This window comes from Geotrypetes seraphini, chromosome 6 (assembly GCF_902459505.1).
Source record: "Geotrypetes seraphini chromosome 6, aGeoSer1.1, whole genome shotgun sequence".
Taxonomy (NCBI): Eukaryota; Metazoa; Chordata; class Amphibia; order Gymnophiona; family Dermophiidae; genus Geotrypetes; species Geotrypetes seraphini.
In genome coordinates, this window is record NC_047089.1 from 80910054 (window position 1) to 80928441 (window position 18388).

General features: G+C 39.8%; 1 protein-coding gene across 1 annotated transcript in view; it reads left to right on the forward strand.

The window, feature by feature from the left end:
* PCDH9 (protocadherin 9) overlaps window positions 1–18388 on the forward strand; it is a 2276722-nt gene that overhangs the window by 684129 nt on the left and 1574205 nt on the right. The window contains exon 3 of the mRNA XM_033948328.1: window positions 4572–4598. Within this exon, the coding sequence (XP_033804219.1) occupies window positions 4572–4598 (27 nt within the window). The remainder of the gene's footprint in view (window positions 1–4571; window positions 4599–18388) is intronic.

Consider the following 18388-nt stretch of genomic DNA (forward strand, 5'->3'; position numbering starts at 1 on the left):
GGAGGTTTCCCTTCCTCTCGCCTTTACAGGTTCCTTTTTTCCACCTTTTTTTTTTCCTTCAAACGGCAACGGGCCCCAGCATCGACATCAATCAAGTAAGTTCCACTGTCAATCAAGCGGTTCTGCTCGGCCAAAGCTTCCCCTGTGACATGAGCCACCCTCAGGGGAAAGAAAGTGACCCACAAAGGTGAGGGGAAGGGGGGCAGATGATGGAAGTTGGGGGGGGGGGGGAGAGAGAGAGAGAAGGGGCAGATGATGGAATGGAGGAGATGAGAGAGAGAGAGAAGGGGACAGATGATGGAAGTGAGAAGAAGGGAGAGAGAGCAGAAGGCAGATGGATGTCAGTTGAGAAGGGAGAGCAGATGCTGAATGGAAGTGGGGAAAGAACACATACTGGATGGAAGGAGGAGATAAATAAAGGGGGAAGAAAATAGTAAGATAATGGAGGGGTGAGGGAAAGGGGTGACAAGCTGTGTGTAGACACAGTGAAAAGAGGGAAACGGGACTAAATAGTAAGAAAGAATTTAATTTAGATGGAGGCAGAAAATAGAGAAGGAAGACCAGAGAAGAAAAGGGAAGAGAGAGCAGAGAATGATCAGATCTGAGTGGAGGAAATGAGAAGAGAGATATGCTAAAAACCACAGGGGGGAGGGAAGGATAGAGATGCCAGACCATGAGGGGAACAGAAGGAAGATGATGGATGCTAGACCAAATTGGGGGGTGGGGGGGGGGGGCAGGAGGAGAGATGGCAGGGAAAGACAGACAGTGAATGGAAGGGGCAGATGCTGGACTGAAGAGACAGAGAAGGTTATCATGCTGCTGTACCGGGCCATGGTACGCCCTCACCTGGAGTACTGCGTCCAGCACTGGTACTTTAAGAAGGACACGGTACTACTCGAAAGGATCCAGAGAAGAGCAACTAAAATGGTTAAGGGGCTGGAGGAGTTGCCGTACAGCGAAAGATTAGAGAAACTGGGCCTCTTCTCCCTTGAGCAGAGGAGATTGAGAGGGGACATGATAGAAACATTCAAGGTACTGAAGGGAATAGACTTAGTAGCTAAGGCAGGGAGAACGAGAGGGCACTCTCTAAAGTTGAAAGGGGATAGATTCCATACAAACGTAAGGAAGTTCTGTGGTAGAAAGCAACATATTTATTTGGCTCATAACTTGCTGGCGCCCGATATTTTTAGCTCACAGTGAAAAAAGTTTGCTCACAACACCCGCCCGCTTAGAGGGAACACTGGTTGTAAGGTGTGTCTTCTTGCTCGTAAATGCATTTTGCAATCATGGACTGTTTCTGAGCCTCCCTCCTATTGGACTTGGTGCATAATTTAGCCGCCTGAGAGGCGGTTGGTTGCCCTTGCCGGCGGCGCAGATTCCTGCTGATTTGGGGAGCCTATCTGGATTCCTTACCTCCTAGAGGTCATAGCCTCCTTTTAAATCCTCTTACCTAGCTTTGCTAGTGTTCCATGCGCTTGCTCCCATGGTCAGTCACTGCCTGCCTCTTCCCTTTTTTTGGTGGGGGGAGGGGGGTTCCCACCTGCATTAGCCCAAGGGCCACAATGGTACAAGCCTTTGGATTCTGGATGACCTTTTGGTTGTCTTTTGTATATTTTCTGGAGAGGTACTCTGGGAGGGATGGGGGTTGGTGGCTGGGATGTGGGGGTGTCGGCTGGGGGATGGGTTTGCTACTTTGGTTGTTTCTGAAACCTGTGTATTGTTGGATGTTGACTTTTTTGTTCTTGTTGTATTTTTTTCATCTTTGTACTTTTCACATTCACAATAAAAAAGATTTGAACATAAAAGTGTTTCCTTTAATTTGCTTATCACAGAAGTCAGACTTACCAGCCTGTAATTACCTACTTCTTCCTTAGTTCCACTTTTGTGGAGAGGGACCACATCCACCCTTGTCCAGTCCTCCAGTACCACTCCCGACTCTAGAGACTCTTTGAAAAGGTTAGTCAGCGGAGCTACCAGAACTTCCCTAAGTTTCTTCAGCACCCTTGGACATTATTGAATGTTTAAAATGAAGCAGATGCAATGTTTGCAGTTGATTTGAAATATGGCTGAGAGGTTGGTTATAGTGATCATGTGATGTTGCTGCTGACAAAGCTGCACCTGTTACCTGTTATTGCAGAGTTCAGTTCATTCTGCTCTGTATAAACTTGAAAGTTCTCACTAGGGAGGCTCCAGACTACTTGAAGGAAAATTTAGTTTCCTATGTCCCATGAAGATTTCTGAGATTGTCCCAGCAGCTTTGTAGATTGTGGCTTTGGTGCGTTTGCGTTTGTTGACCCATTGGTGGTAAGATTCCAATCCAGTGGAACTGTGTTTAGAGAAGGATAGCGTAGTTGGTTTTAAGAAAGGTTTGGGCAAGTTCCTGGATGAAAAGTCCATAGTCTGTTACTGAGAAAGACATGGGTGAAGCCACTGCTTGCCCTGGATCGGTAGCATGGAATATTGCTACTCCTTGGGATTTGGCCAGGTACTAGTAACCTGGATTGGCCACCATGAGAACGAGTTACTGGGCTTAATGGACCATTGATCTGACCCAGTAAGGCTATTCTTATGTTCTTATGAAAGGGTTAGAGGGTGTTGCTTGTCTGGACATTTGAGTTAGGAGAGGAGAGGAATTCTGTGATAGGCTGTGAGAGGTTGGTTTATATTGAATTGTATCTACTGGTTTTGCTGCATTGTATCTGGCTTCAATCTATTTTGGTAAGTAATGAAATGTATTAAATAAAAAAAATCTATAAAAATATTTATAAATTTGTTCAACTTGCTTTTTTACCAAACTTTTCAAACCACCCTCATATATTTCTGAACAGCCTGTACTTTTGAAAACCAGCTGAATATTTGTATATTATTCATATGGGTCTGTGCATTTTTAGTACAAATTGACTACGGATTTCACTATCGGACACTTTAACATGTCAGGGCAAAGCTGTTCCGTGGTTGATTAGAAGGCAAAACATAGAAATGAGCTATCTTAGACTTCCTGCAAACAAATTAGAGAGGAAAATGTGTTAACAGTGTCAATTAGGTTTCGGTGGCATATTATTTTGTGAAAGTGCTGAGGCTCACCCCAGTACATTTCCTGTCTCTCACCAGCTTACAGCTTGCTCACAACATGGAATAAGCAGATCTCAAGATAATGAAAAGCTGCAGGATTTAGGCTGATTGGAGATCCACTGAGTATTGAGTGAAGAGGCAGCACCAGCAGGAGTAAAGGCATGGAGGGAGGGAGTACTTTTGCAAGCATTCTCAATTCATGTTTTCATTTTACTCCTGATCTGACAGGTTTACTGAACAGGCTGATCCAGTCTGATTTTATCCCACTATTTATTTACTGTATATACCCTCTTCTTGGTAAACAAATTGTCATTCAAGATAGGGAACGATACAATGAAATAATAAAGGTACATCAATAAAACATATAAATTCAAAATTTAAAGTCTGGGAAAATTTTTAGTGTCTTCCGAAATTCCAAATACAATGGTATTTTCTTAATCTCAGATGGTAGCCTATTCCATTCTTCAATGACCTTTTATCAGAAATCCTTCATTCCCCATCTTTTCCTATTAAAAAAAAAACTAACCTATGGATTACATTATGCATTTATTCATTTCTCTAAAAAAAGTCAAAACTATAAATCAATATGTGCAGTGAACAGAAGGGGGGGGGGGGGTGGAGGAGCAGGGGCAAGCCCAGTTTAGCCTGTTTGGTTGATCTGGGAATATAATTCAAACTCCTCTTACTGACCTACAACTGCACTCGCTCAGCTGCCCCTCACTATATCTCTTCACTTATCTCTCCCTATATTCTCTCTCCCCTTCCCCACCCCCAGCTGGTAAGTCCCTCCTAGTTGTGCCCTTATTTTCAACTGCCAGCTCCACACTCCGTCCCTTCTGCCTTGCTGCACCATATGCTTAGAACAAGCTGCTCGTATCTCTTTGACAGACTCCGTCTCAGGCAGTGTTCAAGGCCCACCGCTTCGAGAGTGCTTTTGACTCCTAATTCCTCTTTCCTTGGGTTCTGCATCCCCAAACCTATATGTCATGTCTGTCTATCCAAGTTAGATTGTAAGCTCTTCTGAGCAGGGACCGGCTCTACATGTCAAAATGTACAGCACTGCGTATGCCTTTCAGCACTATATAAGTGATAAGTAGTAGTAGGTAGAATCCTGAGAGGGAGAGGAGAGCAGAAAAGAAGAGGAGGAACATATTTTATTATATTCAACAACATGTGGTCAGTTTGTAGTGAGAAAACTTTCCTCCTGTACGTAGCCTACTCAATTTCAGTAGACACATTTTTCAGCTGTCATGTAATAAATCATGCTTACAATTATTGACAGAAAAGTCAAATGCTTCTCCTTAAAGTGGTTTGAATGCTAAGAGAAAAAGAAATATTTATTGCAGTATGCTATAAAGAATATATAAGTACCAGAAATGTGTCAAGCAGAATATAGATAGATAGATAGATAGATAAAATATATTTTTTTCTCCTGGGGGGAGAACTTCTCTTATGCACTCTCTCCATCACTAATCACTATTATATTTTCTTTCTTGTAGGTTGGAAGGTCAGAAGCTGTCTCATCTGTAAGTTAAAGAATTTACATTCAATTATGCTTTGGCGCTCACGTTGATGGTGTTGTCTTGTGATATGTTTGGGAATGTTTCCATCTTTTTATGTATGTGTGCATTTTTGTTCATAAGTGCTATAACATGATTTGGAGAATTATTGACTATCAGTTGTTATCATAGGGACATCACTTTCTCGGCTCATGTTACTCACCTGATCATTCCTCACATTTTAGCCTAGCTAACGCTATCCGTCAATCTATAACTCATCCTCTTTGTCCAGTGCCATCCTGTCCTAACTGTGGATGCTGACTAGGCCAAAATGATTCCAGGAACTGAATTACAGTACTCCCTCTGCATCTGTGGGTTAAATGTTCCAAGACCTACTGCAGATACCCAAAACTGTGGATAATAGTGAATCCTATAAGTCATTTTTCATTTCCATACATACATTTTTACATTTACTGTCCACCTCTTTTACAAAACTGTAGTGCGTTTTTTAGCGCTGGCCATGATGCTAACTGCTCCAACTCTCATAGAATTCCTATGAATGTCGGAGCTGTTACTGTTGCGGCCAGTGTCAAAAACTTTGTAAAAGGGGTGTGTATGTGTATCTCTTAAAAAATATCTTAGCTTTCGCAGCTTCTCTTACACTTTGATGAAGTGCCAGCTTCATTACTTTTGCACTTGGGAGCCATTTTTAAGTAATAACATGGCAACAAATGTGGACAGCAAGAACGCTAGAAGCTAATCAGATGTGAGTAAAGTGGATCTGCGTGTGTTCAGAGGATAAAGAGAGATGAGTCAGGTACTGAGCGTGATGGGGCAGGAAGATTTCACCATGTAGTTTGAAATGGGTGCAACTTCTTGACATTTCTATTCAATGTTTTTTTTGGGGGGGCCGTGGCACACCGCAGATAACTGAAACCACAGAAAGCAATTCCGTGGATACGGAGGGACTATTGCATTGTAATTCTTCTTCTTGTAGAAATCTTAGTTTAATTGAGTTAAGTGTAGAATTAATGTGCAGTAAATACAAAGCTTCAGTTTTACCTGTTAGTGGGGTACCCAGCCTCTTCCCATGCAGTTAACACAGAGACAGTAGATGTGCTGAACATTAATTACATTGCAGATGATACAAATGGATGTAATACCATGTGTTAAGATGGCATTAACTACTCCACATTATCGGTTGTGTTAACAGTTAGCATGCAGTAAAATATCTCACGTTAACCGCAAAGTATTCTCCCTTCCCAATCCTCACCCCATTTGTCAGTTACTACAGGAAATAACATGTGCTAAGTGTCAAGCCTCTGTGTTAACTCTTAGTACATGCTGATTACTGCACTAAGAGGTAATATTTTAATGAGCGAAGTATGCACCTAACTGGAGGTTACTTTAGTTATTTATGTGCATATGTAGTAAGATATGTGCATAAATTACCTCCTGAAAGGTTGATAATTGTAAAAGTAGACATGTTGCTCTAGAATAGGGGGTGGGAGCAGAGGACGCAATCCAGTCGGGTTTTCAGGATTTCTCCAATGAATATGCACGAGATCTATTTGCATGCACTACTTCCATTGTATGCAAATAGATCTCATACATATTCATTGGGGAAATCCTGAAAACTTGACTGGATTGCGGCCCACATTCCCAACCCCTGATCTTGAAAAGTGCTTCTTAACCCAAACCTGGTTCCATCAGATTTTCAGGATATCCACAATGAATATGCATGAGATAGATTTGTATGCACCGCCTCCTCGGTATGCAAATCTATCTCATGCATATTCTTTGTAGATATCCTGAAAACCTGATGAGCTAGGTGTGCCTCAAGGACTACATTGAGATGCACTTCTCCAGAGATAGAGTTTGTGATCATACTTTAAATTAAGGCCTGTTTTCAGCCATTCCAACTAATATTTTATAAAGAAATGTAAGTGCCTACTTTTCTTTATAAAATAGGCTTAAAATATGCATCTTAAATAGCACTTTTTAGTTGGTGCCTGCTATGAAATTACCTTCTAACCTCTAGTACACTTTAGCAAAAAGTGCACTTAATATTTATCAATGTACGGTATATACTACTTCAACTGAAACTTGATAGAGAGAGGAAACCAGATCTTTCAGGGATGCTTGTAAATAGATTATATTTAGTTGAAACGACCAACCTCCTTAAGAGGTATGTAAATGTGCATAGGGTATTTAGCGGCAATAGTAAACTTAGTATTATATGTGTACATGCATAGGACAACTGATTTGGTATAAACATGTGCATATAAGTAGGATGATTAATTATTGGCATAACCACGCCATTATTAATAACTTTGTCACACTACCACAGAGCTCTGGGTATTTCAGTATAGAGCTTATAGTAACATAGTAGATGACGGCAGATAAAGACCCGAATGGTCCATCCAGTCTGCCCAACCTGTTTCAATTTAAATTTTTTTAATTTTTTCTTCTTAGCTATTTCTGAGCAAGAATCCAAAGCTCTACCCGGTACTGTGCTTGGGTTCCTACTGCCGAAATCTCCGTTAAAATCTACTCCAACCCATCTACACCCTCCCAGTCATTGAAGCCTTCCCCAGCCCATCCTCCCCCAAATGGCCATATACAGACACAGACCGTGCAAGTCTGCCCAGTACTGGCCTTAGTTAAATTTTTAATATTATTTTCTGATTCTAGATACTCTGTGTTCAACCCACGCTTCTTTGAACTCAGTCACAGTTTTTCTCTCCACCACCTCTTTCGGGAGCGCATTCCAGGCATCCACCACCTTCTCCGTAAATTAGAATTTCCTAACATTGCCCCTGAATCTACCACCCCTCAACCTCAAATTATGTCCTCTGGTTTTACCATTTTCCTTTCTCTGGAAAAGATTATGTTCTACATTAATACCCTTCAAGTATTTGAACGTCTGAATCATATCTCCCCTGTCTATGCATTGTAACACTTCACAGCTCCTTATGGTAACATCTGTGCAGAAGCTAATGTATCATATCACCTTTTCAGAAGCTCATGTAGTATAGCACCTTTGCAGAGGCTCATATAGACCACTCTGAATTGACTCCCCAGTCATTAGTAGCGGTATAGAAACTCTCAAGAATCATAATCATATACAAAGATGTGCTTAATGAGCAGTCCATTCACTGACAAATGATTCCTGCCTTTGAAAAACTAATCTGTTTTGCAGAACATATGTGAAATGATTACCCTTCTTTCTGGCGACACACTGAGGCTAGTGTGTAATATGGAATCAGTATTATAAGCGGGGTTGACTGCAGCAGTGGCTTTAAAGCTATGAAGAATCGCAAGAAAACTGTGAAAATCTTCACCGCAAATCAGAAGTAGCAAGGTGGTTAAGAGTAGTTGGTTGGGAAATGAGACTTGAAAGAAAAAACTGTGGTGTAGTGATTGGTTTGATTTGCTGAGTAAATTGCTATTTTCAGATTCAATTTGTATCAGTAGGCAAAGGCCTGCACACCTGCAAATCCTGTCACATTCTGTATCCAGAGGTTTGACACAAGCAGTCCTAAGCAATCTTTTGAGGCATTCTCAGTGACTATTTCAAGGGAAAACGTAGGCCTCTCTTCCGGTAAATTGAGGAATTTAAGCAATAACATTCATCTAAGATTTTAGAAATGCACTTTTTGCTTTAAAGATTGCAGTGCTTCTTTGATCTGTAGTATATCTGCATCTTTATAGAACATTTAGGGCAGGTAATTCTAGCTAGATATTTTCAAAACAGCTAATGGTGCTTCTTATCCACTAGAAAAATTGGATTTTATGGAATATGGTGAATTGGACTGTGTGCATTGTTGCTGATGGATTCGAAATGATGCACACTTTTCTCAGCCATTCAAATTAGCAAGTCCATTCTAGGTAGATCGGGACACACTAGCATTTATTTATTTATTTCAATTTATATCCTGTCCTCCTGGAAGCTCAGAACGGGTTATAATAGGGCATTCACAGAGTAAATTTAAGGACATCACTGGTTACAAACAGGAGCACATAGAAGGAAGCTTAATGAAAGTAGTCTGTCTGCTGATGGCAGATTTAGCAGAAGAGGAAGGTGTTCATTGCTTTTCGGAAGGCCATCAGTGAGTCCAGTGACCTTATCTGTGCGTGCAACTGGGTCCATAGCCCAGGGAGAAAAATAGCCTAAAGCATCTACTATATGTAATAATGATGACTGAACATTTAGCGATCTGTTTTATCCTGCACATGATCAAGTATTTACTAATCAAATGAGCGACTAAAGCCAAGTTGACAGTTTTTGAATGCGTCGGATCTGCTTTATTCATGTTTAGCAGAGAGCCCGCCTGTGCAATTTTAAAGCTGAGAAGCATTCATGATTCTTGTCATAAATGTAGCAAAATGAAGGATTTTTTTTTTTTTAGTGCAACTTGATGTTGCTGAGTATTTCATCATCCTCAAAGAACATTTTCCTTTATGGACAGAAGACTTTATCAAGTATTCTCCATCACTTTGTAGTATACCTGTTACTCAAAACATTACATTAGGGATTTCTATTCCGCCATTACCTTGCAGTTCAAGACGGATTACAAAAGAATTATCAAGGAAGTATTACAACAAGAATTTACCACAAAAAAAAAAAAAAAGAAATTTGGTCATTTTCAAAGAGAGTAAGATACGAGTATGGTTATTTGTTTGGGGTAGTTGGCTTTAGTGAGAGGTGCTGTTTGAAACTTGCGGTGTTATTTCTTTTTTCAGGGATTTCTTGAAGAGTATGGTCTTTATTTCTTTTCTAAAATGTATGCAACATGACATAAAAACTGGACAGCATAATGTGATTTGTGTTACTTCTGTAAAAATTTTGAATATCTAGACCCTCGGAGAATATTACATCCAGCAGAACGGGATTTTAATTATACAGTATCTCAAGAGTACCCCTGATCTTATTCTGTTGTATACTACGGCCACCATATGGCTCCAGAAAAAGGAGTCTTCATAAAACAAACAACAACTGATGTGCTGTTAATTTGTTCTTACAAGGATGCACAATCATCCCAAAACACAGTACAAAATCATAAGCACAAAAACATGGAGTAAAACAGACCTCATACACAGACTGCTGGGGCTACACTGTATCCTAAGCAGTCTGTATAATCACTGGTCTGAAAAAAAAAAAAAAAAAAAACCACTCCACACTTAAATAGACTGTGAATTTCTCATATATTCATAATTTTTCAAACAACGTATTCTCAAAAATCAGGATGGTATAAATATTAGCATCTAGACCAGTTGGTCAGAAATTTGAATTTTGTTGTGAAAGTTGTGAAATTTGAAAGTCAGTTGGTTTCTTTTTCCATAGAATGGAAAAGTCTCTGGGTTTAAAGTTCTCCCCATGGTGGACTGTCCTGTTCCCAATCAGGTCAGTGAACTCACTATTTACAAAGACAAACTGCAGACCTTACAGCATACCCTGAAGAAAACCACAGCATGGTGGCTGAAATGTCAGTTTCTACTTGACAAGACGCAGCGAGACCTGGAAACTTGCAACAAGCATATTAATGCATTGTTCTACTAAGATTGACAGTATTCTAAGTGGCAATAAAATGTCATAGGTCCTGCAGACCTGGTGAACTTTGCATCATGTGGAGGTATTCTATAAAGGGGGCACCAATTCTTAGGCATAGAGAAATGTGACAATTTGGAACGTATTCTATAAAGAAATACTAGCAAAACAGTTAAAATATATATCTATACTTTAGGTGCAACTTGAACTTGATGGTATAAATATTAGCATCTAGGCCAGTGTCTCTCAAACATTTTTAGGTCCGGATCACTAAACAAAGCAAAAGTATTTTGCGGCACATTATAATTAAAATTATAAAATTACAAAATCAACAAAATTTAAATTTGAGAGTTAAAATTTATTTAAAGTTCTTTAAGCTAGGTATGGGTAATTGTAACAATGGTGAAACTAAAGTAGATAGAATAGAATTGCTAATCAATGCAATGTATGTGCTTGTTATTGAGTGCAAATTAATTCAAAATGTGGCTCGTTAGTCGACAAGCAAACACATATTTTATCATCCTCTATCTGCAGTTCTTTTTTTTTTTTTCAATTTAATTTCTATTAAGTTCTCAAAGATAAAAAGAGCCAAACAGTAACAAAGCCTCGATTGCTTTGTTGCTCAAGTTAGGATAAGTACTGCATTAAAAATAAAATTACTTGTCGTTGGTTTTCAAGAACCAATTATATCAAAGAATGATGCTTGTCTGAGTGGTGGTATTCTTATACATGCAGATGCTCATAATATTACATAGCAGATAAATCTCAATTCAAAATCATCCAATTATACTCATCACCACTCAACATGAACACATGAGAATCAACTCAAAAAACTCACAAAGCCTTCCCAAAAATATTAATAAAGCTCAATAAAATTCTAAGAGCTTTCCAAAAATTATTTTTTTTGTCTACATCTCAATAAATTTGTAAACATCTCACTAAGTATCATAAACTCTACCAAGGTGGTAGACTGACTCAGCCTGTTACAGCTGAGTTACAGATTGTTGTCAGAACAGGTTGAGTCAATTCTTAGTTTAGCAATGTTGGCAGGGTTCCCCCGAAGAAGATTATTATGATTGAAACGTTCACATGAGGGAGAGCGTCAGGAGTCGATTGAATTTTGCCAGCGCTAGAGTTGGTTGTAACCATCACAGATAAGTGTTGCCAATATTAGATTTAGTTCTGATGTTATAATTAAAATTAGAAGCAACAAAGATTTGGTATAGAACTTGTTTATTCCTGTATAATGTTCTGAGGAAAGGAAGGTGGTGTATACATGATTAAAGCTACAGTCCCAGGATGGGGATCTGAAATAACATATATGTTATAAGAGATCCTATGATCTGAGTATCAGAAGTATTATTATATATCCACCTTGGTAGAGTTTATGATACTTGGGGGTCCTTTTACTAAGGCATGCTAGCTGTTTTAGCGTACAGTCCATAGCCGTAAAGTCCATAGTCTATAATGGACACGTTAGCGTTTAGCGTGCACTAATATTTAGCATGTGCTAAAATGGGTAGCGTGCTTTAGTAAAAAGACCCCTTAGTGAAATGTTTACCCATTTATTGAGATGTAGGCAAAAATTCAATTTGGAAAGCTCTTAGAATTTTATTGAGCTTTATTAATATTTTTTTACAAATTTTTTTGTGAGTTTTTGAGTTGATTCTCATGTGTTCACGTTGAGTGGTGATGAATATAATTGGATGATTTTGAATTGAGATTTATCTGCCCTTTTTTACTATACAATATCATGTTTCCTTGGATAGTGTGCATGATTACAATTGAAACATGTTTTTTGATATTTAGTATTAGGTGCTCATAATATTGACTGACCTTTGCGTACGTGATTCTAGTATATACTTATGAAGGGAATATTAAAAAATAAATTCTGGAATCTCTCGTGGCACACCTGAAATCTCTTCGTGGCACACCACTGTGCTACACACAGTTTGTGAGACACTGATCTAGACTGTTAAGGAATACACATAAATTATAATATTTTCTTATCTACACATGTAAATTTGCACCTCCCACCTGCAAAGTGTGAACCATTGAATATTAGCACATACTTACAGAAAAGTGCTTAGCCAGATACCGATTATTTATACATGTATGCATTCATGTATAAACAACAACCACGAATACCCAATATCCAATACCATAAAAATACTGGGTATCACTCTAGATACACATCTAACCATGGCTGACCACACAAACTTACTGGTGAAAAAAATGTTTTTACACGCTGTGGAAGCTAAGGACCATAAAAAAATACTTTGACCCAACATCCTTCAGGTTGCTGGTGCAATCACTGATTCTATCCCTCCTTGACTACCTGGGTAACATCATCTACCTGGGTATCCCACAAAAAAACAGTAAAAAAATTGAGATTAGTACAAAACACCGCTGTTCGCTTAATCTTCGGACTGAGAAAAAAAGACCACATCAGCCCCTACTACAAAAAACTACACTGGCTACCAATAGAAGCGTGAATACTATTCAAATTTGCATGTATCTGTTTCAAACAAGTCTGTGGACTAGCACCTTCCTACCTGCAAACTCACTTCATCCTGCACAACCTCACACGAACAACCAGAAACAAAAACATCTTTGCCTACCCAAAGATCTCAGGCTGCAGATACAAATCCTTCCTGGATAGAAACTTCATGTTCCAAGCGAATAGGCAACAAGTCTGGTTGCGAAACTGCATAAATGAACCCAAACTGACTTACAATGCATTCCAAAAAGCAATAAAAACTGCCCTATTTGACAAATTCATTAACTAAAACAGACCACCCTTAAACTAAAACAAACCCCCCGTAAACACTATTCAATCTCTCAGGAAGCTCCAATTTTCATGTATTCTTTACCCATGGAACTCAAATTAGTATGTAACTTGTTTATGTAACTTTTCTATTTTAGGCTCATTATCATTCGCTGATTGTCCAGCCTTCTTTCAATGTTAACCGCCTAGAAGTCGCCTGACTATGGTGGTATAGAAAAATAAAATTATTATTATTATTATTCATACCCATGTGTTTATGACTAGGATATTGGCAGTTATATAAATTGTTGCCATAGGCAGCATAATGGAGTGGGTTCATGGCCCACCCAATAGTTTGGTTAGAGGCGCCAGAGTTTGGTTTGTTTGGACTCTCTAACCACAAATGTGTTCCTCTAACATTGGTTCTTGCCAACTAATTCTAAGGGCTTCATATATAGTAGAATCTCTTAGCTGACTAGAGCAGAGATCTCAAAGTCCCTCTTTGAGGGCCCGCAATCCAGTCGGGTTTTCAGGATTTCCCCAATGAATATGCATTGAAAGCAGTGCATGCACATAGATCTTATGCATATTCATTGGGGAAATCCTGAAAATCTGACTGGATTGCGGCCCTCAAGGAGAGACTTTGAGACCCCTGGACTAGAGTGATAAGCATTAATGCACATATATATTTAGAATGGGCTTCACCTGTTCTCAGTCATTTAGGCTTAGGCCGCTATTTGGCAGGCACACCAAGTTTTTGCTATAGTTAGTGGCTTGGCTTCAAGGAAATTCTATAACTGGGTGTATCCATTTAGTTGATCAAGGATGCATGGCTCAAATACATATGGGAGCTCATATTTCATTATAGATTGCAAGTGTAATCTGGTATCTAGTGCAATGGTTCCCAACCCTGTCCTGGAGGACCACCAGCCAGTCAGGTTTTCAGGACAGCCCTAATGAATATGCATGAATATGCAAGAATATGCATGGTTTTCAGGATAGCCCTAATGAATATGCATGGAGCAGTTTGGCATGTCTATCACTTCCATTATATGCAAATCTCCCTCATGCATATTCATTAGGGCTATCCCAAAAACCTGACTGGCTGGTGGTCCTCCAGGACAGGGTTGGGAACCACTGATCTAGTGCACCTAACATTTATGCACTTGCACTGACAGCAGACATAGACCAGGTATAACTGCGGGTGCCTAAATGGGGCAGGAAAGCACACAAATGTCAGCATATAAGTGGGAGCCCCACCCACTTCCTGCCTATGCTACACCCCTGTGTATGTTCCTTTGCATTAATGCGCAATACCACTTGCATACCCTGCTAGCGCTTGCTCACGTAAGTGTCCACTTACCTACACAAGTGCTAGAATTCTGTAAATTCACACACACAAGGAATGCATAAATGCAGACGCTCAGTTATAGAATTGACCTTCACACGCAGATACGTGATTAGGAGGAGAAAAGTTTGGTAATCACAGTGTCCTGAAAAATAGTATTTTTATTGAAACGGAAGCAAGAACTCTCCAAGTCTCTTAGGGTGGAGAGAGCTTTTTTTATTTAAAGCTAGCAAGACCCTAGCTTGATGATTAGCTGTGCTCTCAAGACTGCTTTTTTTTTCTGTTGTATTACAGTATTTAGTTTGATTTGGGCTTCTTTTAACATCTGTGTTAGCCTTTGAGATATCTTGTAATCAGGCTAAATGCTCTAGCATTTTAAATGTGCTGTTAGCAGAAAGCTATATAGCAAATGGCACCTTCTATTTTGACTTGTGTTCATGATGTATTGCATGACATACAATGAGCTGCTTGAGTGAATTGAATGCCACTGCAGAATGAAGATGTAAAATAGATGCGCGATGTACATATTAATGCATTTGTTCTCCTGAAATTGTCTTTTGTTCCTGAAGCTGACGTCTGAGGGCTGTGACCCAGATACTAAATATGGCTCTGGTCAAAATTGTATTCGTGTTGGCATATTGATTGCTGTTAAAGACAGGGAAACAGAAATGACATTTCTGGAAGACAAGCCCAAGGTTTCTTCCAGCTATTCAAATCTGTATAGACAGGAAATCGTAAACATGCCTGTCTATAAATCTTGTCTTTGTAGAGGAGCCGTTGTATGAGTAGAGGGGTAGCCTCATAAGGTTAGAGTAATAAGCAAGGATTCAAATCCCACTAATAGACCTTGTGATGTTTGCCAAGTTATTTAACCTTTCATTGCCTCAGATGGAGTTTTTGCATTCACGTTCACATTAGTGTGTACCTGCTCCTGGTTAGCGCAAAAACACTTACCCCCCAATTCTGTATATGGCACCTAATGTTGTGTGCACACATCAGTGCGTGTAGTTGATGTGGGTGTGGATAACATAATTGATTAATAGGCCTAATGAGTGCTGATAATTGCCAATTAACACCTCATAATTGACACTAATTTAGAAGTTATGCACACAACTCAGAAAACACGATTCTATAAAAAGTATGTGTCATTTGCAGTGTGTGGATTTGAAAATGGGGCCTGGCCAAGAGCAGATCATAGGCATTCCAAAATGTTATGCACTTTTGTTATAGAATAAGCCCTCTGCATGCACAACTTGGGTGCAGGCTTTTAGGCCTAGTTTTACCTGACCTAAATGGGCACGACCTAAAATTTATGTGATACACAGGTGCTAAGCATGATTCTGTAAAAGGTTTGTGCTCCTTTATAGGCACCATATGTTGAATCAGGTCCTTAGTGCCTCCGATTTAGGAGGTGGTATAGCCTTTGTTAACTCTTTATTAATTAGCAAGGTGTAAGTGTGGCACATTAACAGGTCCTTTTACTAAGGTGCGGTAGCCGATTTAGCGTGCGCTATATATTAGCATGTGCTAAACGCTAACGCGTCCATACACTATAATGGGCACGTTAGTGTTTAGCACACACTAATATTTAGCATGCGGTAAATCAGTTAGTGCATGCTAAAACGCTTAGTGTACCTTTGTAATAGAGGGGGTAAGTCCCTAATGTTTGCCATGCTCACTCTCACTCATGCCATGCCCCCAGACCAATGACGTAGTAAGGTTGAGAGGTGCCCGGGGCAGTGATGATCCTCCCCCATCCTCTTCTCTGCCTCCCACCTCCACACGCTCCTTCCCCAAGTGCATGCCGTTCCCTTCCCCCATAACTCTGTAACGGTCCTGATGCAATCAGCAACCCCCAACTTGCTGTCACACCAGCTTCGGCTCTTCCTCTGATGCCGCTTCCTAGGCACGGGTCCAGGAAGTGATGTCAGAGGAAGAGCAGACGCTGGCGCAAGAGCAGGTTGAGGGTTGCTGATCACGCCAGGAACGTTACAGAGGTACGAGGAAAGGGAAGCAGCAAACATGTGTGGCAGTGGGGGGTGGAGAAGGCGTGGGGCTGCGGAGAGGAAGACAGGTGCCTGTGCCCTCACCAAAATGGCACCCAGGGCGGACCACCCACCCATTACTATGCCACTGCCCTTGATACAAAAGGCACTTAACATACAGTTTACTGCACAGTAGCTGTTAAATTACCACAAAGCCCCTTAATGCAACTCTGAACTATCAGTTACATATAGGTAATAAATTGCAAGCTTCTGTACGTGCTCAACATGGCTTAATAAAAGGACTCCTTAAATTGTAAGCACTCTGGGGATGACATATTTATTTATTTAAAATTACTTATAACCCGCCTATCTACAAATCTAGGTGAGGAACAATAAAACATACAAAATCAATAAAACAAACAAACACTCAATCACAGCAAAATAGAAAATCATGTAAACACATAAAAAACCTTCCACATCTATGTACTGTATAGACATTCAGGATAGCTTCAGGTTTAGAACCAATGCCAGGAAGTTCTTCTTCACCCAAAGAGTGGTGGACACATGGAACACACTCCCGGAGGTTGTGGTGGGGCAGAAGACACTACAGGGATTCAAAGAAGGTTTGGATAAATTCCTCAAGGAAAAGGGGATTGAGGGATACGGATAGAAGTAAGGATAGGTTTTCTAGGGCAGGGAACACTTGACAGGTCATGGACCTGATGGGCCGCCGTGGGTGCGGACCGCTGGGCGCGATGGACCTCTGGTCTGATCCCGGTGGAGGCAACTTCTTATGTTCTTATGTTCTTATCAGAGAAAGTGCAAACAAAAAACTAAAGCAAAAATTGCACCAACTCATACTAAAACATCATTGTTGCCAAAAGCACGCTCAAACAACACCGTTTTTACTCCTTTTCTAAATGGACAAAGCATAGTCATTTGCCGTAGTGACAAAGATAAAGCATTCCCCAATACCGAACCCTGAATGGAAAGCATTGATTTACGATTGCCAGTGAGTCTAACAGTAGTCTTCCTGTACCTGAATTTAATTTGCCTTGTGTTAGTAATGGAGAAAAAGAAATCAGCTATATCCAGATTTCTCCCTTCAGTTCTTCCACTGTGATATTTGGTTTGGGGTTTTCCATCTTTTCATTTTTAGTGTAAGTCAGCCATATGTTTGTGTCCTGATATAACTTTTGTAGAATCCTGAGGCAGGCCGGTTGGGCCGAAACATGTACATGTCGAGTCATTGTGTTATTGGATGAATAAAACCATTTAAATTACTGGATGAATAAAAGGACATTTTCGTATAAGTTCGTATTCACCAGTCTTTCTTGGACAATTCTACTCTTTATATTTTTGTATATTTGTGTTTGTGGTTTTGTTTCCCCTGTTTTTTCCTGGGAAACCATCAACCCATTGGTATGGTACGCATGTTAAATTTGGTGATATGTGGTAATTTGGTGTGTTGTATTTTATTGTTTTAAATGGGTGAAATTATTTGTAATTTTTATGAAACATCTATAAAATGTGAAATATAAAAATCAGATCAAATTTATTGTAGGAATTGAAGGATATTTTTTGAAAACTCAGGTCTCTGCATTCTTATGCTTTTTTGATATCATTTTAATGATACCTTGTTGCCATTTTTCAATCTTTGTACCAATTTATGAGGATATAGGTGCTTTTTTTTAATTATAGGGCATTAAGCCCTAGCACAGACTTAGGGCCCCTTTTACTAAAGCCAGAGCAATAGACCTTAGTGCATCATTTCCCGTGTGCTAAGTCCTCTTATACAGTGGATGAAAAATGGCACATTTTCCCATTTTTCAAATTAATGGCACATGATCATGAAAAAAAATATACCATGTAAGCCCTTACTGCCACCTATTTGTGGCTGATAAGAGCCTTCACGCTACAAATAGCATGCAGCAGTGCCTCACACGTTATCTGATAAGCACTGTCAAGCCCTTCTCCTATTACTAATCATTTCTATAGCACTAGTTGACTTAGGCAGTGCTGTGCACATTATGTGCAGGTACTTGTTCCTGGTGGGCTCATAATCTAACAGCCCCCTTTTATCAAACCAAGCTGCCGAGCAGCTCAAGCTAAATGCCAAGCCACCCTTAGGAATAAAATGGGTGTCTCAGCATGTAGCTCGCATTG